Below are 22,332 nucleotides of genomic sequence, written 5' to 3' on the forward strand. Positions count from 1 at the left end.
ATATGTTGGTTGGGGAACCAAATTAGAGAGTTTTGCTACCCTGGACTAGATTTAGGTTTTCAAGTTAAAAGAGGTACACTGCTCAGGTCCACTGTTTTCGGTGAATTTATGCCTGTTTAGGTCAGGGCTGTGGTAGTGCCAGACAGATACTGCATATTTGTCCACAGGCAAAGATCAGAAGACATAGTTTGACTAGCAGTCTTTACTATGCAGTTTTTCTCATACCTCTGTCTGATCCTAGCATATCTTCTGTACTTTCTTTATATGCATATATTCCGTTACTTACTGGAATGAATGCCACATGCAAGATTTTTCAGGTGCAGCATTAATAGCCAAATCATGCTTTTGTGAGATTTGTATGTCAGCTTTGTTAGATCAGATTGAAGTGTATAATTGGATATGTTTGAGTATCCTGTGAATAGAGGACAGACATAAAGGCTATAAGACCACTATCCAGTATGATCTTGCTATTCATCCATGTCTGTAAACACAGGATGTATTAAGAAGTCCCAGTAAGTGTGCATGTACAAGTTGGTACTAAAAGAATATTATTAATTTCAGTTATTTGAAAATATTGTGGATATTCTGAACAGAAATAGGAGATTACAACATTTCATGATGTTTGCCTGATGATGAAATGAGAGGCATAGTACCTGCAGTCTTAAGCTGTAAATATTTGCATATTATAAAATGTCACAGTTGAACTGTAAAAATACAACATAATGGTAAGGTCGAGATATAGCGTGGAAAAGTTAAAGCCTCCTCAACACTGAGGTTGCAGCTCTTCTGTGATATCAGTGCTATTATACACTCTTCATTTGAAAAATTTCAGTAGAAAAGGTGATTTTGGCTAAAAATGGCCAAGTTAGTTCTCAAAGAAGATGCTGCTCAGTCTGCACAGTCAGACACAAGCCTGCAAACCGCTCAGTTTTGAAATTTCTGCTCTTTAAAGGAATTATCTCTTTTCACCTAAATGCCTTCCTTTTGCTGTAAGATGCTTATTATTCATTCATTTCTTCCTGAAAATATATGTGGGTTTTACTTTCTTTCACTACCGGCTTTATTTCATCCTTTACTATCATTCTTCACTGATCTTTTTCCTCAAGGTCCTCTTTCCCTCATAAAAGTTCATCTTTTCTCTTCCTTAAACTGGAGAAACCATCTTTTGATGGTGCCATTTTCTCCTATTATAACTTCATCATTTTCCTTTTCAATTCAAAGGGCATATGTATACATTGCACAAATATCTTCAAACTCTTTGATTTCTGTGCTCGCTTTGCTCCACTGTAGATGTGCTTAATGAAGTCACTGGTAGCCACTTCCTACTTAGGAAAAACTAAACACCTCTCTCCTGTTTCCTTTGATCTCTGTGATGCTTTATTGCATTTTCTAGTTCACAGATCTCTTAATCATCAAGGCCTTAAATAGTTCAGAATTCAGGTGAATATTCAGAAGCCTACATCTTACCAAGCTGGAGGGCTGTAATTCTCCACCCGTCCCCTGTTCAACAGCTTGTGCCACCAGCTGACACCTGCTATTCACAAATCTCTCTAAGAGACATCTGAAACAGAAAAGCAGCCATTTAATTTTTTTCCCCCTCTGGCCTCTTTAATTTACTCCTCATCTTCTGAGATTAAGGATAAGGTGGCCCCTTTTCACTGCCCTCAGTCCATGCAGAGGTTCAAAGTTCCTCTTTTTTTTCTGGTAGAATATGTTCTTCTAAAAACAACTGTATTAACAGTCTAAGCTGAAGGAAGGAAGGAAAAACAGAAATAAGAGTGCAGATTATGGAAATGAATAGTATAAGAGAATTTTTTAAAGAGGTTAAAAGACAACAAACAGAGAGAAATTATTTTAATGCTTGGCAGATATGCATAAATCACTGGGCTCACTGACTACCACAGTAAAGAAAGGTGAAGTGCTTGAAGATCAACAATATTATCAAAAATCAGCAAATAACCAGGGCTGAATAGCATGCAGATTATGGTTCTTGAAGTGTTTAACTGCATTGCTGATGAAAAATAATCAATCTCTTGTTAAAATCAGCAGCTGCAGTCGAAATGGCACATACTATATTAGTTTCAAAATAACTATATGCTGATTTTGGAAGATAAAACTCTATTTATCAATAATATAAAATAATTTTAACAACTCTGCTAAGTTCTATGATTCTATAAATTTATTTGAAACCACTCTGTGGACAGGTTTATAAACTGTGTTTAAAAATGAGCCATGATTCATAATGAAGAGAACACAAACCAATGCAGAAAGTAGTGCTGTGTTTTCATATATTCTACAAGAGGCCCTCACCAAATCAGCTATGTTTCAGTGGAGTTACTTGAACACAACAGCAAACTGGGGGGAAAAAGTATGGTATTATTTAACAGATGAGAATAAAGTAGGATGTGGTAAGTAGCACAGACAATAATCATACTCTTTTTGACTTTTTCTAATTGAAAAAAAAAAAAAGTATAAATGATGGCAAGAAATAGGTTAACATATTCCAAAGTTAATTTGTAAAACTTAGTGACTTGAGATAAATCTGGGAACAAAAGCTTCCCACACAGTGTTATAAAAGGATTTGATGCTTATACAAATAACAAGAGTACCTATGTTTAGATTAGACTGAGATTAGAAAGTAAATTTGTATTAGATTAAGTAAATTAGAAATTGAAATACTTGTGTTTCAGATTGTAGGGCAACTATGAGAATATGAAGGATAATATTCTAATGACAAGTTGGACTGCTAGAGTTTCATGCATCAAATTAAACATTTCAAACTTGCTGCTGTCAGAAACATTGGACGGATGAGCGGTTTGGTTCAGCACACCAGTTTCTCTCTTCCTAGCTACATGCACTGTGGTGTACAGAAGTCACTTTAAAGCAAAGATTCCTGAAATTTTTTTACAGCTTGGCTTTATTTACTTCAGCAAACCAGGGATGTTATCTGTGCCCCACTGAATATCCATTTCACCTTTTGCTTCCCAGTATCTCAATTATGCAACTAGCTAGTGATCAGAGAGCGTATTCACCTGGGCTCCACATCCTATAAGGTTCTGCAGTGTACAGTGAGTTTACTTGCTGAGATACCTGTTGTAGAGAAGTTAGAGAAACAGTATTTGTAATCCTGATGTAGTCAGAGGGATTATAGTACTATAAAACCTGACTAAATTAGATGAAAATCAGGCTCAGAGTTTATCCAAAGTATTCTCTTAGCAATTTTGTTTTTTAATTTTATGATAGGTAAGGTTAGAATCCAGTCAGCAGCAGAGTAACCCACTAATTGCTCATTAGGAATTGCTCTCTAATTCCTTTGTTAGCTTTGCAGTTTTGCAGCTATTGGAATAGCTGAACTGTCATTATCAAGATTAAAAGCAACAGTCTCGGAGTACTCCATAAAGCCTTAGGAGAAGGGTTTCTTTTTGAAATCTTCCTCTACTGGCAATAAAGACTATTTTATACCTATCTGTAAGAAAATAAATCTTTGATCTACTAATAAAGTTCTAATCGCTCACTGCTCTAGTGTATTGGTAACAAGAATTTTCTTTCTCTCTATTAATAGACTGAAGACATTAAAGAGATAGCCCGGAAGACACAAGCCCTGCCAAAGGTGAACACTAAAAGGCAACGAATCGTAGTCTTTACCCAGGGTAAAGATGACACCATACTGGCTACAGGTATAGTTTTTCAAATATTCCAGCTAATCAAAGTTGTGGTTTAACAACTGATAACTCAAATGGTAGTCTAAGCATTTGCCTTTTGATGTTAGTCTGTGAGTCTCTCATGTGTTATGCTTTTAATTGTTGCAAGATTATGAATTTAAGAAACTAATATTTCACAGGAATGCCTGAGAATTTAGTTCTGAACATGTGAAGTTCTTTTTTTGTAACACAGATCTAAAATATTGATCCAGTTGGTTTTACTCAGATTTTTATGACTTGAGATTTTATCTGTGTAGCCATCTTTGCTGCAAACAAGAACATGCTATGCCTGCTGAGAACAGCTGGGCAACAGCATAGTATATTTAAACATTTGTGAAGAGGAGGAAGTGAAATCCGGTACTAAGTGAATTTTCAGGCTTTTTTGCTTTGAGCATAAAGTCTCACTTTAGCTTTTCTCAGCCGTCTGCTCTTCTATTCTCAAAGGAGTATGTGGGAAAAAGGTGTTCTAGCAGGATTACAAGTCATTTGTGCTGTCTAAATTGATGATGCACGACACACAGATTTAAGCATTATAAACATGACTGCCAACCTTTTGACAGTCTCTTTAATTCTGTCCTCCTATGCTTCTGGACTAAATAAAGCTATTAAAAACATGTACTTTGGCAAGCCATTTCAGTTGTTCATTCCTTCGCAAGGTAAGTTATTAGTCAGGGCTGAATTCCTCCTTTGGAAATCAAGTGAAGTTGAGGAAGCTTTGCACCTGAGGGACTGGTGCTTACTCATATGATGTTTGCCTCAAAATCAGAATTAGTTTCAGCCTGTGGCTGCAGGGCTAGGCACAAAGTAGGTATGTCACTGCTATATAGATCATTCCTAGCAGCAGTTTGAATGATTTCTCCAGTAGTTTGATGCTTCCCCTATTTTGTTAGCTACAGACTGGTTTAAAGAAAATAGAAAGCAGTCAGAGAGAGTTAGGTATGTGTATCTTACTGAATAATAATGGAAGTGTTGCTTCTAGAAAGGTACTGCATTACATGAATGGCTCGTATGGAGGCACTCCACTTGGTTATTCTACAGCTGACTGAAAAATAGCAGTATAAAAATGTTTTTGTACGTAAGCTAGTAATAACAGTAGTAAACCTAAATCTTATATGTGACCCTCCTGTGCTCTTATTTAATTTTCACTGTGTACTTATTTTATTCTTCAAACTGGAGTTGTTAACAAATCCATTAATCCTTTCTTTGATATTTTTACAACTGGGAGCTTATTTGAGGACTGACACTTGCTAATCTTAGCTGTTTGTTCGCTGTGAAATGAACTTAAATTAGAGAATGCACTTTATATGCATGATAAATGCAAGATGGATAGAGAGTGTATGCAATGGTGTCAGCTACAAAAGCAAACATGATAAATGTTAAGGCAGTTTTGAGCCGTGGGATAAGCTATTCAATGCACAAGCATAGCTGAATCTCTTTGCTGTGTTGTTATTCATGGCAGCCAAATAAATGTCAATAATAAAAGAGAATTAAAGATTTTCATTTCCCAGAGGCAGTCCTCTAATACAGCTTGATCTTTCATTTCATTTGTAATTCGTTCTCATGTCAGGATGCAATCATTCGCCAGGCTCTGTGTGTCATGCTAAGTCATTTAATAATGATAAAGAACATAAAAATGTTTGGCCTGTGGGGCAATTCTCAAAAGAGATACCAATTTGTTATTGTTTTCCCCCTTTTTTCTCCCTTTGGTGTGTATCATCTTTTACCCACCTCCTCACATTATAATAATAATAATAATAATGAAAGAAGGAAAATGTGTCTTTTGATTTAGCATATGATGATACCATTAAATTATATGGAGTGCTGCTAACACACTTATTTCAGCACTAATTAGGTCTAGTTGTGCTTTGAAACCTGCACTGGAAAGTGTAAGAAGATTCTGAATGATCTTTGGAAGAACTGCTGCATTTAGGAGTAGTTACCAGTATAAAGTCAGGTGTTTTTTTAAAAAGCAGGCTATGTGTGGTTGTTTGACCTGCATTTCTGAGGAAACAATATTGTCTCAAAGAGTTTGTGCCTCGTTTAAAATACTACTTGCAAATCAGCTATGACTTTGAGTATGCCTATTGGTACCCTTTGCTTTATATTTTGTCTAGGTTAATAATAGTAAGAACAACACATTTATTAGTTGGGAGATGCTTCTGTCAGTAGTGACTCAACCAGAGGTGATCAATGTCCAGGCAAAGGACACTCTTCCTTTCTACTACTCCCTTTAAGAATCCTTCATCAGCTCTTGGGCAGATCACATATTCCAATGGTGTTCTGAAAGAGTGCAGGTGTGAGAATAAAAGACTTCAAGGAGAAATTGGTCTTTGTGGGTTTTCTACCTTTTGTTCCTTCTCACCTTGCCTATTTTCCTCAAGGAAAGGTCTTTACTCTCAGGCAGCAGCACAACACAACTGTGAGCCGTGAGAGTAGAAGTAGATGGCTTGTATCAGGCTGCACCGTGGCAGTATCATGAGGTCTGTGGTGACAGGTTGGACTCAATGATCTTTGAGGTCTCTTCCAACCTTAGTGATACTGAATACTGAAAAGACACAGCCAGATGGCCAACCCTCTCTTCTTTCTATTTCCCATGCCCATGCAATAGCAGATGAGATAGGCAACACTGAGAGTGTAAGAGCATCCTTATGAGAGCTCTCCTTCCTCTCTCAAAGCCTCTGCATACTCTTCAAGACAAGGTAGCCATGGGGCTAGACTGAGAGGGGCTGTGTTGTGAGGGGAGGAGTGCACCTCTTTGGTGTGTAGGTTGAATGAGGAATCAGATAAGTAAAATAATGAGGGGATACACTTCCAGCTTTGGCTAGAAGAGGAAATAATGTGGATAAAAGGGGTTGTTGCAGGTTGCCAGCTCATTTGTGAAAGGGCACAGAATTATGTGTTCTGGAAATCAGATGAATGAGATAGAATAGAATAGAATAGAATAGAATAAACCAGGTTGGAAGAGACCTTCAAGATCATCACGTCCAACCTATCATCCAACAACACCTAATCAACTAACCCATGTAACCAAGCACCCTGTCAAGTCTCCTGAACACCTCCAGTGATGGCGATTCCACCACCTCCCCGGGCAGCCCATTCCAATGGGCAATCACTCTCTCTGTGTAAAATTTCCTCCTGACCTCCAGCCTGAACCTCCCCTGGCACAGCCTGAGACTGTGTCCTCTTGTTCTGGTGCTGGCTGCCTGGGAGAAGAGACCAACCTCTGCCTGTTTACAACCCCCCTTCAGGTAGTTGTAGAGAGCAATAAGGTCACCCCTGAGTCTCCTCTTCTCCAGGCTAAGCAATCCCAGCTCCCTCAGCCTCTCCTCATAGGGCTTGTGTTCCAAGCCGCCCACCAACCATGTTGCCCTTCTCTGGACATGCTCCAGCAATTCAACATCCTTCCTAAACTGAGGGGCCCAGTACTCGAGGTGTGGCCTAAGCAGTGCAGTGTACAGGGGCTGAATGACCTCCCTGCTCCTGCTGGCCACACTGTTCTTGATGCAGGCCAGGATGCCATTGGCCCTCCTGGTTGCCTGGGCACACTGCAGGCTCATGTTCAGCCTACCATCAACCAGCACCCCCAGGTCCCTCTCTGCCTGGCCGCTCTCCAGCCACTCTGACCCTAGCCTGTAGCACTGCATGTGGCATTTCATTGCTCTTTCTTCTTTCTTTCTTTCTTTCTTTCTGTCTTTCTTTCTTTCTGTCTTTCTTTCTTTCTTTCTTTCTGTCTTTCTTTCTTTCTGTCTTTCTTTCTGTCTTTCTTTCTTTCTGTCTTTCTGTCTTTCTTTCTTTAACAGATACAGATCATTACATATGGAGAGCACTGTGGCAACAGTTGTAGATTCCTTGGTCTTCCAGAGAACTGAAATATTTGAGGAGTAGAGAGTAGGGCAGAAAGGCACAGTTTGTTACCAAAATAAAAGAAAGATCAACCAAAAACTTCTGAAAGTATAGCTCTTACAGATGAAGAAGAGAGAGAGACTAAGGTAGCTAAAAAGTCTACTTCTTCCAAAAATCTGGCCCAGCCATTCTGGTTTGGTCATCTTAGAAATTGCTGCCATGTATGCAACATTGTTTTAATGCTCACCGAGGCCACTATTGACTTACCTCAAACAAACCATGAGCTGTGGGCCTTCAAGCACAGATTGACAAGCAACTTAGAGGTCTTTGCAACTGGAAGCAGATCACAAAAACAATGAGAACCAACAGCTGCATCAACAATCCCAATCTAAGCCGTTCCCATTTGTCAGTCCAATTCCTTTGACTGAATCATTTGAGTTTTCAGAGGAAAAATGTCTATCTCTGTACCATGGAGTGCATTGGCTCTTTCTACTGTCTGTTTGTATCTCCTCCATCACAGTACTCCAGCCTCAAGGCCCCTTTTCTCTCCCCTTGCTTCCTGTTCTCTGTCAGTAGGAATAATTGAAAGGAAAAGGCAAGCACAAATTCAAGCTGAGTGTGATCACTGTGTTTCATAGGGAAGGAAAGAAGTGTTTAGGGTTGGCACACAGGAGCTATGGCAGATGAACTGTTGACCAAATTAGCTGTCAGCTTCTAATAAGACTTCACAGAGCATGTGTAAATGATTGTTGTCTGAAGTTTTCATGTGATTGAATCATAGAATGGTCCAGCTCCACTGCAGTGAGCAGGGACATCTTCAACTTGATCAAATTGCTCAAAGCCCCGTCTAGCCTGATCTTGAATGTTTACAGGGATGAGGCATTTACCACCTCTTTGGGCACCCTGAGGTGCATTTATTTATGTCAAATTTTCTCTTTTTACTGAAGAACTTGAAGGCATTGAGTCTTCATTAATGTCTATAAATATGTAAAAGGCAAGTGTCAGGAGGATAGAGCCAGGCTCTTCTCAGTGATAGATTATAGGACAAGGGGAAACGGGCACAAGCTGGAGCGTAGGAGGTTCCATGTCAACATACAGAAAACCTTTTTGACTGTGAGGGTGATGGAGCACTGGAACAGGCTGCCCAGAGAGTCTGTGGAGTCTCTTTCTCTGGAGACAGTCAAAACCCATCTGGATGTGCTCTTGTGTGACCTGCTCCAGGTGATCTGCTCTGCCGGGGGGTTGCACTAGATGATCTTTCGAGGTCCTTCCAACCCCTAACATTCTGTGATTCTCAGTAACCCTAAGAATTAGCATTGACCAAAACATTGTCGTTTTCTCTAACATCAGAACATAAAATGACTGAACTTTGATGAAACTATCTTGAAAAACCATACCCTGTGAGAGATACCTGTGACAAAACCTTTCAGTACAGAGGATTATGGTTTGGGAAATATGCTGGTAACTGAAAATAGGATCTATGGACTTTCTCACCAAGAAAGTTTATTTGAGGAACATACTGGGTTAGCTCCCTGTATGGATGCTTCTTTTCTGTACCAGGAATTGTTTAGCTGTCAAGACTCTGATCCCACTATCACAGCCTTCTTCCATCATATCATTCCTCCCAGGCTTGAGATTCTGGATTTTAATGAGGTTTCCTGATATTAAGAGATGCAGTAATTTCATATTTCAATAGTTGTTTTCTGTAACCACAAAAAATACATCTGTGGATAAAGCAGAGAGAGTTAATGAACACATGCAATCTCCTGATTTCAGCAGCTGGAGCTTTTAAGAAATGCACCAAAAATCACAAGCTCTGGCAGGAATGTATATGTCATATCAACGTGTGTGCTGCAACATTTGTCAGAATCAAATGCTGTAGAAGCGATCCCTTTTACAGAGTTGCTCATAACATTTTTAAACAAATTACTTTTAGTCAGATACATTTTATGACTGGTCTTGGCCCAAAGGGAAATCTTTGGAAAGTCTTAGCAGAAATCAGTTCAGCAATGGAAAAACATACTTTTACATTGAAATATTTGCATAATTCAAAACCAGCTGAAGCTACAAACGTTAAACTTGGCTTATGTTATAGCTTTAATAGAGGAAAGAAAAACAATCCAAATTTGAAGAAAATTACTTCATCATTTTTTAAGTTACGAATGATGAAATCTCGCACATTCAGGCATGGACACAGATTTTTCCATTCTTTTTCCCCCCCAGTGTTTGCAAGACTGCCCCTTTTTAGAGTGCATTTGGAATAACCTCATTTGTTAGAATATGGCAGTAAAAATAAATACTTTAAGGATTTAAGCATTAAAGCCACCTGAGTTAGGGCTTGCTAACCGCTTGCATCTTCTTCAGGTATTTTCATACATTAGTTGAGAGATTTCAGGAAATGTATTAGCAGTGGTGGCAAATGAGGTAAAATGAGAAGGGTCCCACTTGAAAATTTCTTAGTACACCTACCACATAGTACATAGTGAAACAGTTTTGTGACTCTCTACTCGTTACTATTGTTATGTAATCTAATCCATGTATTAAACAGCCTGTGCAGCGTAGCCAGATCAGTACATTGCAATGAAACTTGCAACTTTATCAAAGTTTACAGCCTGCCTACCAAGCTTTTGATGTTAGTGTACTATTAGGCATTTGCCTCTTATTCTGCAATGGGATACTGAACTAAGTGAATGGTGGTGTCACCCAGGACAACCATTCTCAAGGTTATGTTTTTCTCAAGGTTTATGTTTGGATAGATCAAAACCCAATCTAAATTCAAATAATGACAGAGGGATGGATAATGTGCTTTTATGAAGCCTATTTTGTTTTGTAGGTACATGTTAGCTCTTCAATATATTTTGAAAGTTTTAAAGCCATTTGTTTTAGAACGATAAACATTGTGGAAAGTAGTGCTTAAATCATAATGGTATGATGCTGTGTGCTTTGGGGGGGAATGAAAAGGAGCAATGTTCAAGCATGCGGCCTGCTCTAAGCGGAGGTCAGCAGGTTTTCTTTGGCAGATTATGCTGCAATCCTAGACCAACATGTTACCTTGTAAGTCTATCTATAAAACATGGAAGTATTTATTACTATTGACACTGCTGACATTTTATGGTGAGCCTGTTTGCAGCTCCTCTTCCTGTAAATTACTGAGTATTGTGTCTACTTCTCTAAGTATTAAGAAAAAGTAGTGTGGGTTTTTTTCACTTACAGCTTTGAAGTGTAGCCTTCCAGACAGGAAAACCTTGACTAGTTCTTTTTATCAGCCGGCCATCCTATTAGTTTACACAAACAAAAAGTAGTGTTTTGGATCTGTGAAAACAGTGGCTGAGTTATATTACTGTGTGCTCTGGTTTTCACAGGATTACACACTTTCCCTCATTCCATTTATAACCACAAACAGAAAGAAAAGTTTAGAAAACAGAAATGGATTTAGGGAAAAATGGAAATTTTAGTCCTCTAATAGCATAACAAATGAGCCAGAAAGCCCTTTAAAATTATTTTATTTTAGTTGTGGCTTAGGAAACCACAAAACCTAAATTAATAATGAACATTTGTTGATAGAGAGTAATAAATAGCAAAGATGGAAATGCCATTTTGTAACTGAGACCATTCATGCTTTCATGCTGTGTGGGAGAGGAGGTCTGAGCATTGCGTTATTAAAACCTAAGCTCCTGGATATTGGTATCTTGACTGGACTTAAAAGTGTATCAACTGTTGCACCTCAAAGAATGCCTATACATATATGTACACATCTGATGCATATGTGTTTCAGTAATTTCATACTGATTTAAGAATAAAATGCCTTTTCTAGTCTTAAGCGTTAATGCAGCAGTTTAGCCCAGAAGTTGAGAGTGAAGCGTGTATAATCACTAGTAATAAAGAATTTTCAAGGCAAAACTGTGCCTCTTATTAAACCTGGCTCAAATTTCAGGTGCTGCAATGAATTTACAATCTGACAGTCTGGGGAAAAATTACCCCTTTAAGCTGTGAAAAGCACATTTTTGTTGAAGGACGATAAGCACAGGCCCCTATTCCTTTCTGTAGGGCTAGGCAGTATTTCCACTTATTCAGAAGAATTTCGGTATTTGTTTCTCAGATAGAAATACATAGATTTAGAAAATCAGGGATTTTACCATATGTCTTAAAAGGATTCTTAGAGGCGTATATCTTAATATACAAATCCACTGCTTTGGCGGTAGATATTACATAATGGTGGAGAGGAGGGCCTGTCTTGCTTGACTCTGGAGAGCAAAGATGAATTAATTTACAGTAAGATGATTCAGGTGCCATTAAATCCCAAAAGGACACTCTTGTTCAGGGAAGAAAGTACCTTAGACCACTGTAGCTTAATTTCTTTTTTGTTTTGAGAAATCAGACCTTCCCTGTGGTATTATTCCTCAATTAGAGCATCCACATAGAATTAAATTATCATAAGTTTCTGATGCTTCCTGTATACACATACTTTAAAACTGGTACCATTTTACTGGTGACCCAAGGGAATTGTGAGGTGGTTCACAGAGTTAAAAAAGAAATTACACTGGCACAATATAATTCTGTTTGCTCAAACTACAAAGCCACAGAACTACTACCAAAAAATCCTGAGACAGAATTGTAGTAATTAAGCTTTCTGGTTACCAAGGCAGGCCCCTGCTGCTCTGGGCAGTGCTGGAATGAATGAGAATTCACCTTTTTCTTTCTATGGCTACACAGTCCTCAGAGCACAAGGGGCTGAAACTGTGGACCCTGGCATTTTTAAACTAGAAAGCTCAGTTCAGCAGTCTGCACAGACTGGCAGAAACATACCCCTGTGAAATATTGTGCTCTCTGATCCAGCTTATTTCAGGGTACAGATAAGTACTAGTGCCAGCATGGAACGAGGAGAGAATGTAGCATTTGCAGTTGAGGGAGACAAGGATGAGACTATAGTTTAGGATGGATGTTAGGAAGAAGTTCTTCACAGAAAGAGTGATTGGCCATTGGAATGGACTTCCCAGAGTGGTGGTGGAGTCACCATCACTGGACATGTTTAAGAAGAGACTGAATGGGGTGCTTGTTGCCATGGTTTAATTGATTAGATAATTTTGGATGATAGGTTGGACTCAATGATCTCAAAGGTCTCTTCCAACCTGGTTAATTCTATTCTATTCTACCTGTAAATTGCAGTGGCTCAAATTGCTGTGGAGCCTCATTATAAGGCATAAAACATGACATTTTATTCTGAATTTCCATCTAGCAACAAAGACTGTAGTTCAGAAGTTGGAAGGAACATTGCTTCAGCTGGTAATATTGTAGAATTATGTCTGCAAAGCAGAGAGTAAAGAGTAAGGAGACAGAACCATGATTATACTGTCAGAAGGGAAACAATCTCTCTGACATCGATGCTGAAAACCAACAGCTTTATCATAGAACTATATTAAAAGAATGATGAGACAGCCGAATTGGTCGTTCAGTCATTAGGAAGCACCAGATCTGATGACAGCCTTCTAAATTTAATTTGCACTTTTCACACATACATGTAATGGATGCAACTTTGTCCAGATTATCCCCCTGCTTTCTGAAAATGACACCTGCCCCTCTCTATGTACACCAAACATGAAATTCTGATGACTTTTATTGTTTCCAGCAACTGTTTCTGCAGCTACAATGTTATGTCAGTCTAAATAGACCTTTCTAACTTTTTAAACAAACTTTAAAGAAATCCAAAACTACATCTAAAATAATTATCCTATGAACTTGTAATTAAATTTAAAGTTTGACATTTTCTTTTCTATCCATGTACTCTGTGTTGCTGCAATGTTTAGTATTGGGTGCTGCCCATTTCTCCTTAAAAGCATACGCTTTAAAGAGTTGAAATCTGAAACCTGTGCTTGAAAGGTTTGTTTCTCCCCTTCTAACATTTAGGTTCAAGCCATACCAACGGGGTGGCTATTTTCTGAAATTAATCAGATAGTGATTTTTTTACTGATAATTTTTAAGACATTTGATTTCTCTTTACCCTAATTTGATGTGATGTTGTGAGTTTTTTTTCATTTTAAGAAATGAAATGTATGCCTTGTTCAGCAAGTTTCATAATAGATCAATAATTTGTTGGCTTAACATTTTTTTTCCTGTGGAGATGTGGGAAGATCAATGTCTGTAGTGCCCTAGGTCATGATCAATATTTTTAATAAAACTTCCTCTTTTTTTTCTTTCTTTTTTTTTTTTTTTTGGCTTGCCTTTGTACCTCTGTATGGTTTTGCTTTTATTAATGAGCTTTTCCTTTAGTTTCAGACCATTAATGGTTTTCAGATAATGTCATACTGCCCAAGGTCAAGGCCAGTTTGAACTTACAACTCTACTTACCAGTGATTAAATCTATTGGATGGGCTAAGATGTGTTAGAATACATAGGACTTTAAAGCACTGCTTTCTAGAAACTCAAGTTAAAACAAAATCTTGAATAAATAACTGTTGTTGTGGATCTCATATTGGCATTAACATGACAAGTAACTACTGTGGCCTTGACTGCTCTTCAATTAAGGATACTTAATGTTCCATATTGAGTTTTATAATGGCATGTTGCTCGTTTTGAATAAAAAACCAAACCAGTTTGCAATAAGATAACATATCTTTTGTCCATTGCTGAAATTCTGGATAGGAGAGTAGCAGCTTATCCAAGTGTGTGTTACCAGCTGGAGTGCTTGCAGAGAATGTGATATTGCTGTCTTTGAGGCTTGACCTAGTGTCTTTTGAAATCAATTGAAAGATCTCATTAACTTCATTGGATATCGATTATGGTCATGGAGGACTTTAAACATTCATGAATATTAATGGTCTGTACTGATCCATGTGTCTTTTTGTGTGTTGTACCTTCTCTGCAGTCATCAATTCAGTTTTTGAAGTCTAGCTAGAGGTTACACAAAAAGTGGACTTCCTGTGTGGTGAAAGATTTGATGACACATTTTACCTTAAGGTATCTTCTCTGTTGCCTGTTACAAATGAGGTGTATGAAGAACTGCACCCTTTGACCACTGGCACCTAGGCAGAATATCTGCTGCAGAAGATCTTTTTTTCCCATTGTTTTGGCTGTTAGTCTTTTTTTATTAGACAGCAGCTGACTTCATAACAAATCATCAGAGAGGAGTCTGAACAGCAGAGTCTTTGCTCAGAAAGCACCCTACAGACTGGGATAGCCTATCATCTTTAATTTAGAGATTTTATTTCCCATCTTGTGATTACAGCTGAATGAACATTGCAGAGAAGTTTAAATTGTAGCTGTGTTACGATTTGGCAATAAATGATGGAACCTATGTTTTCAAGCCTCTCATCTTCACCTGCTCGGTCACTATAAAATAGTTGTACAGAATGGCAGGAGAGTAAAATGTGGATATGTGTGGTGACCCTGTATGAAAATTAACTGTAGGAACTGACCCTTTGATTAGAAGTTTCTCTGCTGTAGCATCCAGTTGCAGGCAATAGAAGCTGTGGGAAATAGGTGGCTGAGTAGAAGACAAATCCTTAGCTCCAGGAGGAACAGAGCAGATCCTGGCTAGAGAAAAAAGCAGACAAAGCAGAGGTTCAAATGGGTCCTGCTTCACCTGACTTTGGGGATTTAGGTTTCATTTTGTGTAAGTTGACAAAACACCTGGAGTTAACACTGCAGGGGAAATAAGGTTCATTTGAGTTCTCAAAAATGGTTATCTAAAAGTGAAATTGTGAGATTTTGTGATTGATTTGGCTCAGTGATTTCCACAGTGGTTTTTACAGATAAAGTGGAAATCTTTTAAATGCCATATGTGGAAAGTAGGCTGTGCATGTTAGGCACGTACAGATGATCTGACCTTGGCACACGTGAGCATAATATAGACTATGAAGTGTTTATGTACTTGGTCCCGTTTGAATGAAAGTAGCAGAACTGACTTAGAGTATGTACATCCAGTAGATTTAGTGAATAGAGTAAACATGAACTACTTTTATATTATTTGGTTTTGGCTGTACCTACAGAACGATAAAATAGTCATGTTTGTTCAAACAAAATACAGAATCCTCTGACATCAGATTGGAAGATTGGAAGGCTGCTTACTTGATTTTGTTTGCTGTAGACTGCTACCCTGTGCCTCCCACAGCCTTCCTAATCCATCCTGATTCCTCTGCCTGCCCCAGTGATTAGCAGTCAAAACTAAGTCAGAGAGGAGTCTATGGAACCAAATATTTATGTCCCTTGTAATCTGACACTGTGAGATTGTACTGTGAACCTGAAAAGATGCCAGGCCATGCATTGTGGCTAATAGCAATTGATGACAATTGAGACTACAGAACTCTAATCCAAATAGTTTGCTTTATAAATGCGATAATAAGTACATTTCCTGATAGAATATAAAAGTGCAATAAACTATGCATGCCCCCTCTTTTCTCCCCACCTGTCCAACTGCAGAGTGTTGTTTGTACAGTATATTGTTGTTGCTGACAACTGACTAAGAATTTTTAGGAGCAGTTGGCTATCAAATGATGGCAAATTTAAAGGTTATGCAAATTGTGCCAGTACAGCCCAGCTTGTTTCAGAGCTCTTTTCTCTATTATCATATCAATTGAGTCAGCTCATAGTAGACAAAGCAAGGTTATGGGAACCACCTAGAGTATCATGCACCATTAAACATCAATGCAGCATACATGAACATCTGCAACAACAATCTTATTAACAGAGGGTATAACGGAAGGCAGTAAGCAGCTTTCTTAGTCACTTAATTGTAAAAAATTTAATAACCTAATACTTGCATTATTGATCAACAGCAAATTGCCCAAAAATTATGCAGTTGTGGTGAATTAGATTACACCACCTATCTCCCACTATAAATTACTGCAAAAATATGAAAACCCATTTGTGAGCTGTTAAACACTGTAGTTAGTAGAGTGGTAAAAATGTAATTTTCTAATAAGCTCTGGTGCCTCATGAAATACAAGTATCTGCTTTTTGCACTGACATTTTATATTTGTCTAAAACCAAATATAAGCATTTAAATATTGGGGGGGTTATTTCCTGCTTAACTTGACATCTTCAGCATTTCAAAAATCAGGGCATAGTTGTGTGAGAAGTGAACTTTGTGTGTGCAACCAAAACAGATGTTTAGTAGAGCATGTTAGAAGTTCATAGTGTTGTGCATTGGCTTCTGGTGTACTCACTGCACTGGATTGGATGATGAAAGCCTGTGAAGCTGTGATCTCAAATGTCTTAAGGAAATTAATACAGAGATTAAACTCTATTAAAAATTGGTGAAAATGGGAAATGAAGTTTGATTCTTTAAGGCAAGGCAAACAGCTTGGGATAGGCTAGTGTTGCAGGACACCCTTTCTTGGAATTAGATGAATTGGTGGGGAGTAACAGCCCTCCTCTTCTTGGAGGCTGAGGACACTGGTGGATTCCCTAGTTGGGGTCAACAAGGAATTGGAGGCCTGTTCATAAAAGGTTATAACTACATGAGGAAAGCACCACTCTTCCCATTCCAGCCTGATTGTGCACAGGCATTTAAAAATAAAATCAGAAAAAGGAAGTAAGATACTGAGGGAGTAAAACAGTATATGCTCAAAGGTTGAGTGTGACAAGTGCAGAGAATTCTTCTCCAAACAGCAGCTCCCAAGCAATTTTGTTCCTTCCTGGCACCCTCTGCTCCCACCTCTGCTGCCACTTGCAGCTCTTGGATCAGATTTGTATTCATATGGAAAAAGAATGAAGCCTTCTAAGTTTTCATTGGCATGAAAATCCAAATTGTGCTAGGATCATTGACTACAATCAGCCTCTGAGTCTCCAGTAGACACTGCAATCATTTCAGTAATCAGTAAGAAGCAACAGAGAAGGATGGGGGAGAAAAAAGTGCAGGAAAAGAGAGTAAGCAGAAAAGATGAGTAAAAGCTTGATATAAGTATAAATTTGTCAAGTTGAGAGTTACAGAGGTTAATTTTGTTTCTATTGTTTTTGATTGTTTTATTGTTGGTTTTGGTGGGTTTTTTTAAATCTGGGTTTATTTCCTCTTGGAAAGGGGAGGCGGGGAAGCAGGCAATGTATCTAAATAACCATTGAGGAATTGTTTTATGCTGAAAAAGTTGTAAAAGGAACAAGTAGTTTTCCAATGTTTTTCCCACATCTCAAAGTTGCCATTCAAATGATCTCACTTTGTAGGCTAATCTGGAGTTTTTCCTGCATATGTACCTGCTTCTTAACCTTTCTTCATAATTTTACATACCTTAATTGTATCTGCACTCTCTTCATGTTATTTATACATACCTATTTATTTGCTTATCAACCTTGCTTTTTTGATGGGGGACTATTCAGAGTAGTAATACATAACATCATCATCATAATAATCCATATTATTATATAATGCATATCAATGGCAGTAGTAATTACAATACATGCGTTGACAATGCAAGAATACAAATGAGGTTTAGAAGATCACAAGTTGAACTTGGCTATACATGCCAGCTAAAGTTTGATTAACTTTTACATGTTTTATTGCTTCTAAAAAAAAATTACCAATGTGTTGTTTTGGTTTTAAGTTTGAACTAATTTGCAGCTGAATGATTTGGCAATTTAATGCCACAGTAATAAAACTTCAAAGTAACTGAGAGTGTCGGTGATGTTAGGAGTGGAGTTTGACATAGTTCCACAGAGGGGCTGGAAATTTTTCATTTGTTGCTAGGTTAGGTATTTGGGTTTTGTCGAGCAGCTTGTCTTTATGGCATTGGGGTTTACTTTAAACGACAGTGTATGCACTGTAAAGCCTGTTGAGAGTGCTTATATGCTACTGCCTTGCTTTAGAGGGCTCGTCCCACAAAAATACAATTCAAGAACTCTTGACAAGAGCTGTTTGTTAAAACGGCCATTATAATAACTGTATCCAAATGAATTCAATTCACTGTGTAGTCAATAAGTCTATAAATTCCAGGTTGTGTACTTTGCATTAAAATGTATGTGACATTATAAAAGGTGTCAGAGTGACTGTCCTGCTTACAGCAATGGTTAGGTGATGCTTGAAGTGATACTGCAGAAATCATAGCTTGAGGTATTTAATTATCTAAGAAATTATCTGCAGCTAATGCAGAAGAAAAATAAACTTCATTTGGGCCAAATTGTCCTTCTATACTGGCATAATGCATAAAGAATGCCAGCAAAAACAATGAAGTTTCTCTGGTTTTAACTGGTGTTTTAAAAAGCAGAATATTTTCCTGTTGAGATTAGAACAAATTTAAGCCTCTACCGCAGTGAGATCTACTAATAGATTTAAAACTTGCAAAAGCCTGAGTAAATTTATTTAGCAAGCATGCTTCATTCTTTGAAAACAAATAAGCAGTCTAGGGAGGTCTTAATTAAAGGCAGCACAGGATTTACAAATACAGAGTGAGGAGATACAGGTAATTGTAAAAATTGTAGAGCTGAATTCTTAGTTTATGAAAGAAAAAATAAAATTCCTACAAGTAATTTGAATATTTAAGACAATACTGTCAAATTTCTGTGGTATAGCTACTTTAGCAATGTCCAATTAGTATCCAATTAATATTTTTTAAATGGAGAAACATATATGTACATGAGCTTATTTTTAGTAATGTTTCTAGGGAAGGCTGTCTCTTTCATTCCAAGGGACTGATGTTATTTATAAAACTAAATATAAACTCTCCCAGAAGAAAAAGCTCCTTCAGAGCTGCTCTGAAGTGACCTCATGCTCACTCCTCTTTTCAGTCTTACTGATGCTCAAGTAAAATGGAAGTGCCTTGGGCCCATTTCTGCCTCCACTGACAACTCATGCTTCTTGAATTACCATGTAGCATAAACAAAGCTGTCATGTAACATGGCATTTATTTAAATGATGTGATTTCTGTGTTCACCACTCTAAAACTAAGGTATAGCTAAAAAAGCTTGCAAGTTTTGACAGGTGTATTTGCCCCACTAGGGCAATATGCTTAATGTATAAAAAAATGTGAGGCATAATACAGTTCTGTTCTGCACAAAATCCAATTATAGTGTGCTTCTCTTTCTCTCCTTTCTTTTTTGTTTTTCCCAGCCACTGCCCTGCTAAATTTTTGGGTAAGAATTGCTTTGACCTGATTATAGGTTGATATTTGTCAGAAAATTCTCCCATAGGACAGTGTTATGAATGCCCCAGCTATGCAGTGGTTTAAAACATGTCTGTAGAATGCCATGAAATGGAATACAAATGTACCTGCATTCCTGGTAGTGTGTGGGTCAGTGCAGACAGTAAATGAAGTGCATGGTCTGCTTTCTGAGCTGAAAGATGCTTCTTTTGGCAGTCCCTCTAGCCAGATTTCAGGTTGAAGAGTATATGTGAGCTAGAATATATGCATTGGTATAACTTCCATGTATAAGTGTGATGTATTCTTTACATTAGATGCTGACATTTCAACTCTCATCATTTTTGTGTGTTTTCAATTCTCGAGTTAGCTCTCTACAGACACAAATAGATACTTTTGTGTTTCCCACCTACTGCTCCAAAAACATAGTTTTTTGAGGGATTGGCTTGGTTTTTTATATGTAAAGGTCAAAAGAAAGTGTACAGTGACCAAGCCAACACACAGAGGATTTGCAGTACAGGAAGAGATATTTGTGGTTGTTAATAGCCAAAGCCAGACCTGGGTTTGTGTCACCCTGTACACTCATTGGTGTGCCTCATCTCACTGCAGTAGAGCATTCTCTTGATAGAGACTGGGGTCATATAATTTGTGGGATTTGTTTATTGTAAGCCACTTCTGCTGTATTCAGGACCAATTATGATCTGAACTCTTCATAGTAGTTCCAAGAACAGTTATTATGTTGTATGAGTGAAACATCTCCAGAAGCCTTTCTTAATTTTGGTGCATATGAATTCACAGCCTTTGGCCTATATGAATCCTCAGCTCCTTTCCTGGTCCAGGCAGTGATCACAGGAAAAGGATGTAGCTTTGAACCATACCTTATGCCTTCATCAGCCATGCTTAGTTAGAGGAGAGCATTTTCTGGCAGTTCAGTGGTTGCAGTTTCAGCTCCTTCTGAAATCTGTGCCTAGCAGGCAAATGGCAATATTCTTGTGTGCTCAGAAAGGTTTTTTCAACAGAGTTCATTGCCATTCTAACCCTTAAACATTGTGACATATGCCATAAAAATTCAGTGGCTTGTTCTTTAGGGCAGTTTTTCCATATGTGTATGCATTTATATATATTTAATTTTTTAAATGTTGTATTAGCACCAAACTGAAGCAAACCCAGTATTTTCTGTTGACCTCATGCTTCCTCGTCTTTTACATACAGTGTGCTTTGCTTACTTGCGCAAACAGAGACTTAATATGAGGGGAAAAAACAGAGCTTCAACTCATGGTTGATGATATAGAAAATACTGACATGTAAGTTGCAGCTTCTATGAAGTAAACAAAACACATTTGTGTGTATAGAAACTACTCATGAGTCATTAGTTGATGCTGTTACATTGTTTGTAGTTTAGATACGGAGTTCTGAGGCTGATCTCATGCTGATATAAATCAGGAGTTACATCAAAGGAATGTCAAATTAAGAGGAGAGTGGACAGTCAAACAGGTTCAAAAGATATACACTGGGTGCAGAAATATTGTTTAATAGTGCTTGACATCACTGTTAATAGTTGATGTGTGTGGATGTACAAGTTCCCTTGGAGGAACCTTCTTTCCCCTATTGAGTCTAATTCCATGAGTCAGACTTCAGTGAGATGCTATGAATATGACTTCTGAATAAAAATACTTTTAACTAGGTTGTGGGACAATGTCTGAGGAGAGTTATCAAGGGAAGACAAGTCTCAGTGTACACCTTTGGATTATCTTTGCCTCCTAGGAGAGAGGGAAAATGAGGTCTGCACATTGTTATTTCCCCTACAGATGGAAACCATGAATAGTGCCACGAAAGATTCAAAGTCTTTGGCATTATACTGCATGTCTTTTTCCACTAGAAATTAACTAGCTGCCTCAGATGGACAGTACTTTGCATCTTGGCTAACACAGCTATATGAACTTACTTTTGCTTAGGAAGCTGCAAAGATAATTTTAGCCTGATTACAATACTTCGATCTCTTATTATGAAAAATAATTAATATTTCTATGAACTGTACATACTGTAGAAATTATAGATGACAATTATAACTTGCTTAGGGTGCCATTGTTTAGCAAAAAAGGATTAATTTCTTCTACATTAACAGTTACAAAGATTTCTTACCTACATAACTGAGTTCATTTGAATACAGCATCATTTGTTGTGTATTAACTATTTGATTAGAAAGATCCCAAAGCATGTGGCTGATTTACATCTCACTTGTTATACTATTAAAGTCACTTGTTATATTATTGACTCCATTGACTAATTTTTCTGACAAGCCCCACATAGCTACAGCACGAGGCCAAACAATGCGCTAAACTAGATGGAGGAGAGAGGAGATGTTGGCATGCAAAAGAAGGCAAACTTAATATGCACACAAAAAGTGCCAGAGGGGCTGGAGTGTTCATCCAGTGCAGCTATCTGAAAGTCCCAGCCTGAAAATGCAGGATCTCATTCTGTTTGCTTAAAAATGACAGGTCGAATCAGCACTGCCAGGTTTGAAACCCATCATCATTGGAAGTCATAAGGATTTCTAACTGGGAGTTCAATACACAGTGCCCTGCCCCTTGTTGCCTTGTAACTTTGAACAGTGCTGTGCTAATAGGGTAGAAGAGTTGCAGTATTTATTTGATTCACATTATCAGATGGGATATCTTTGTGTGAAGTACATCAGCAACAGCTTTTTTTACTATAGAAATAGCAGG

The 22,332-nt window shown here is 37.9% G+C and overlaps 1 protein-coding gene across 4 annotated transcripts in view; it reads left to right on the top strand.

The window, feature by feature from the left end:
- ADK (adenosine kinase) overlaps positions 1-22,332 on the top strand; it is a 286,470-nt gene that overhangs the window by 241,846 nt on the left and 22,292 nt on the right. For all 4 annotated transcript variants that reach the window (XM_068139861.1, XM_068139863.1, XM_068139859.1 and 1 more), the window contains exon 9: positions 3,563-3,677. In XM_068139861.1, the coding sequence (XP_067995962.1) occupies positions 3,563-3,677 (115 nt within the window). The remainder of the gene's footprint in view (positions 1-3,562; positions 3,678-22,332) is intronic.

Source organism: Melanerpes formicivorus, unplaced genomic scaffold, assembly GCF_026170545.1.
Source record: "Melanerpes formicivorus ecotype bairdi unplaced genomic scaffold, bMelFor1.0.p_v2 SCAF_6, whole genome shotgun sequence".
Classification (NCBI taxonomy): domain Eukaryota; kingdom Metazoa; phylum Chordata; class Aves; order Piciformes; family Picidae; genus Melanerpes; species Melanerpes formicivorus.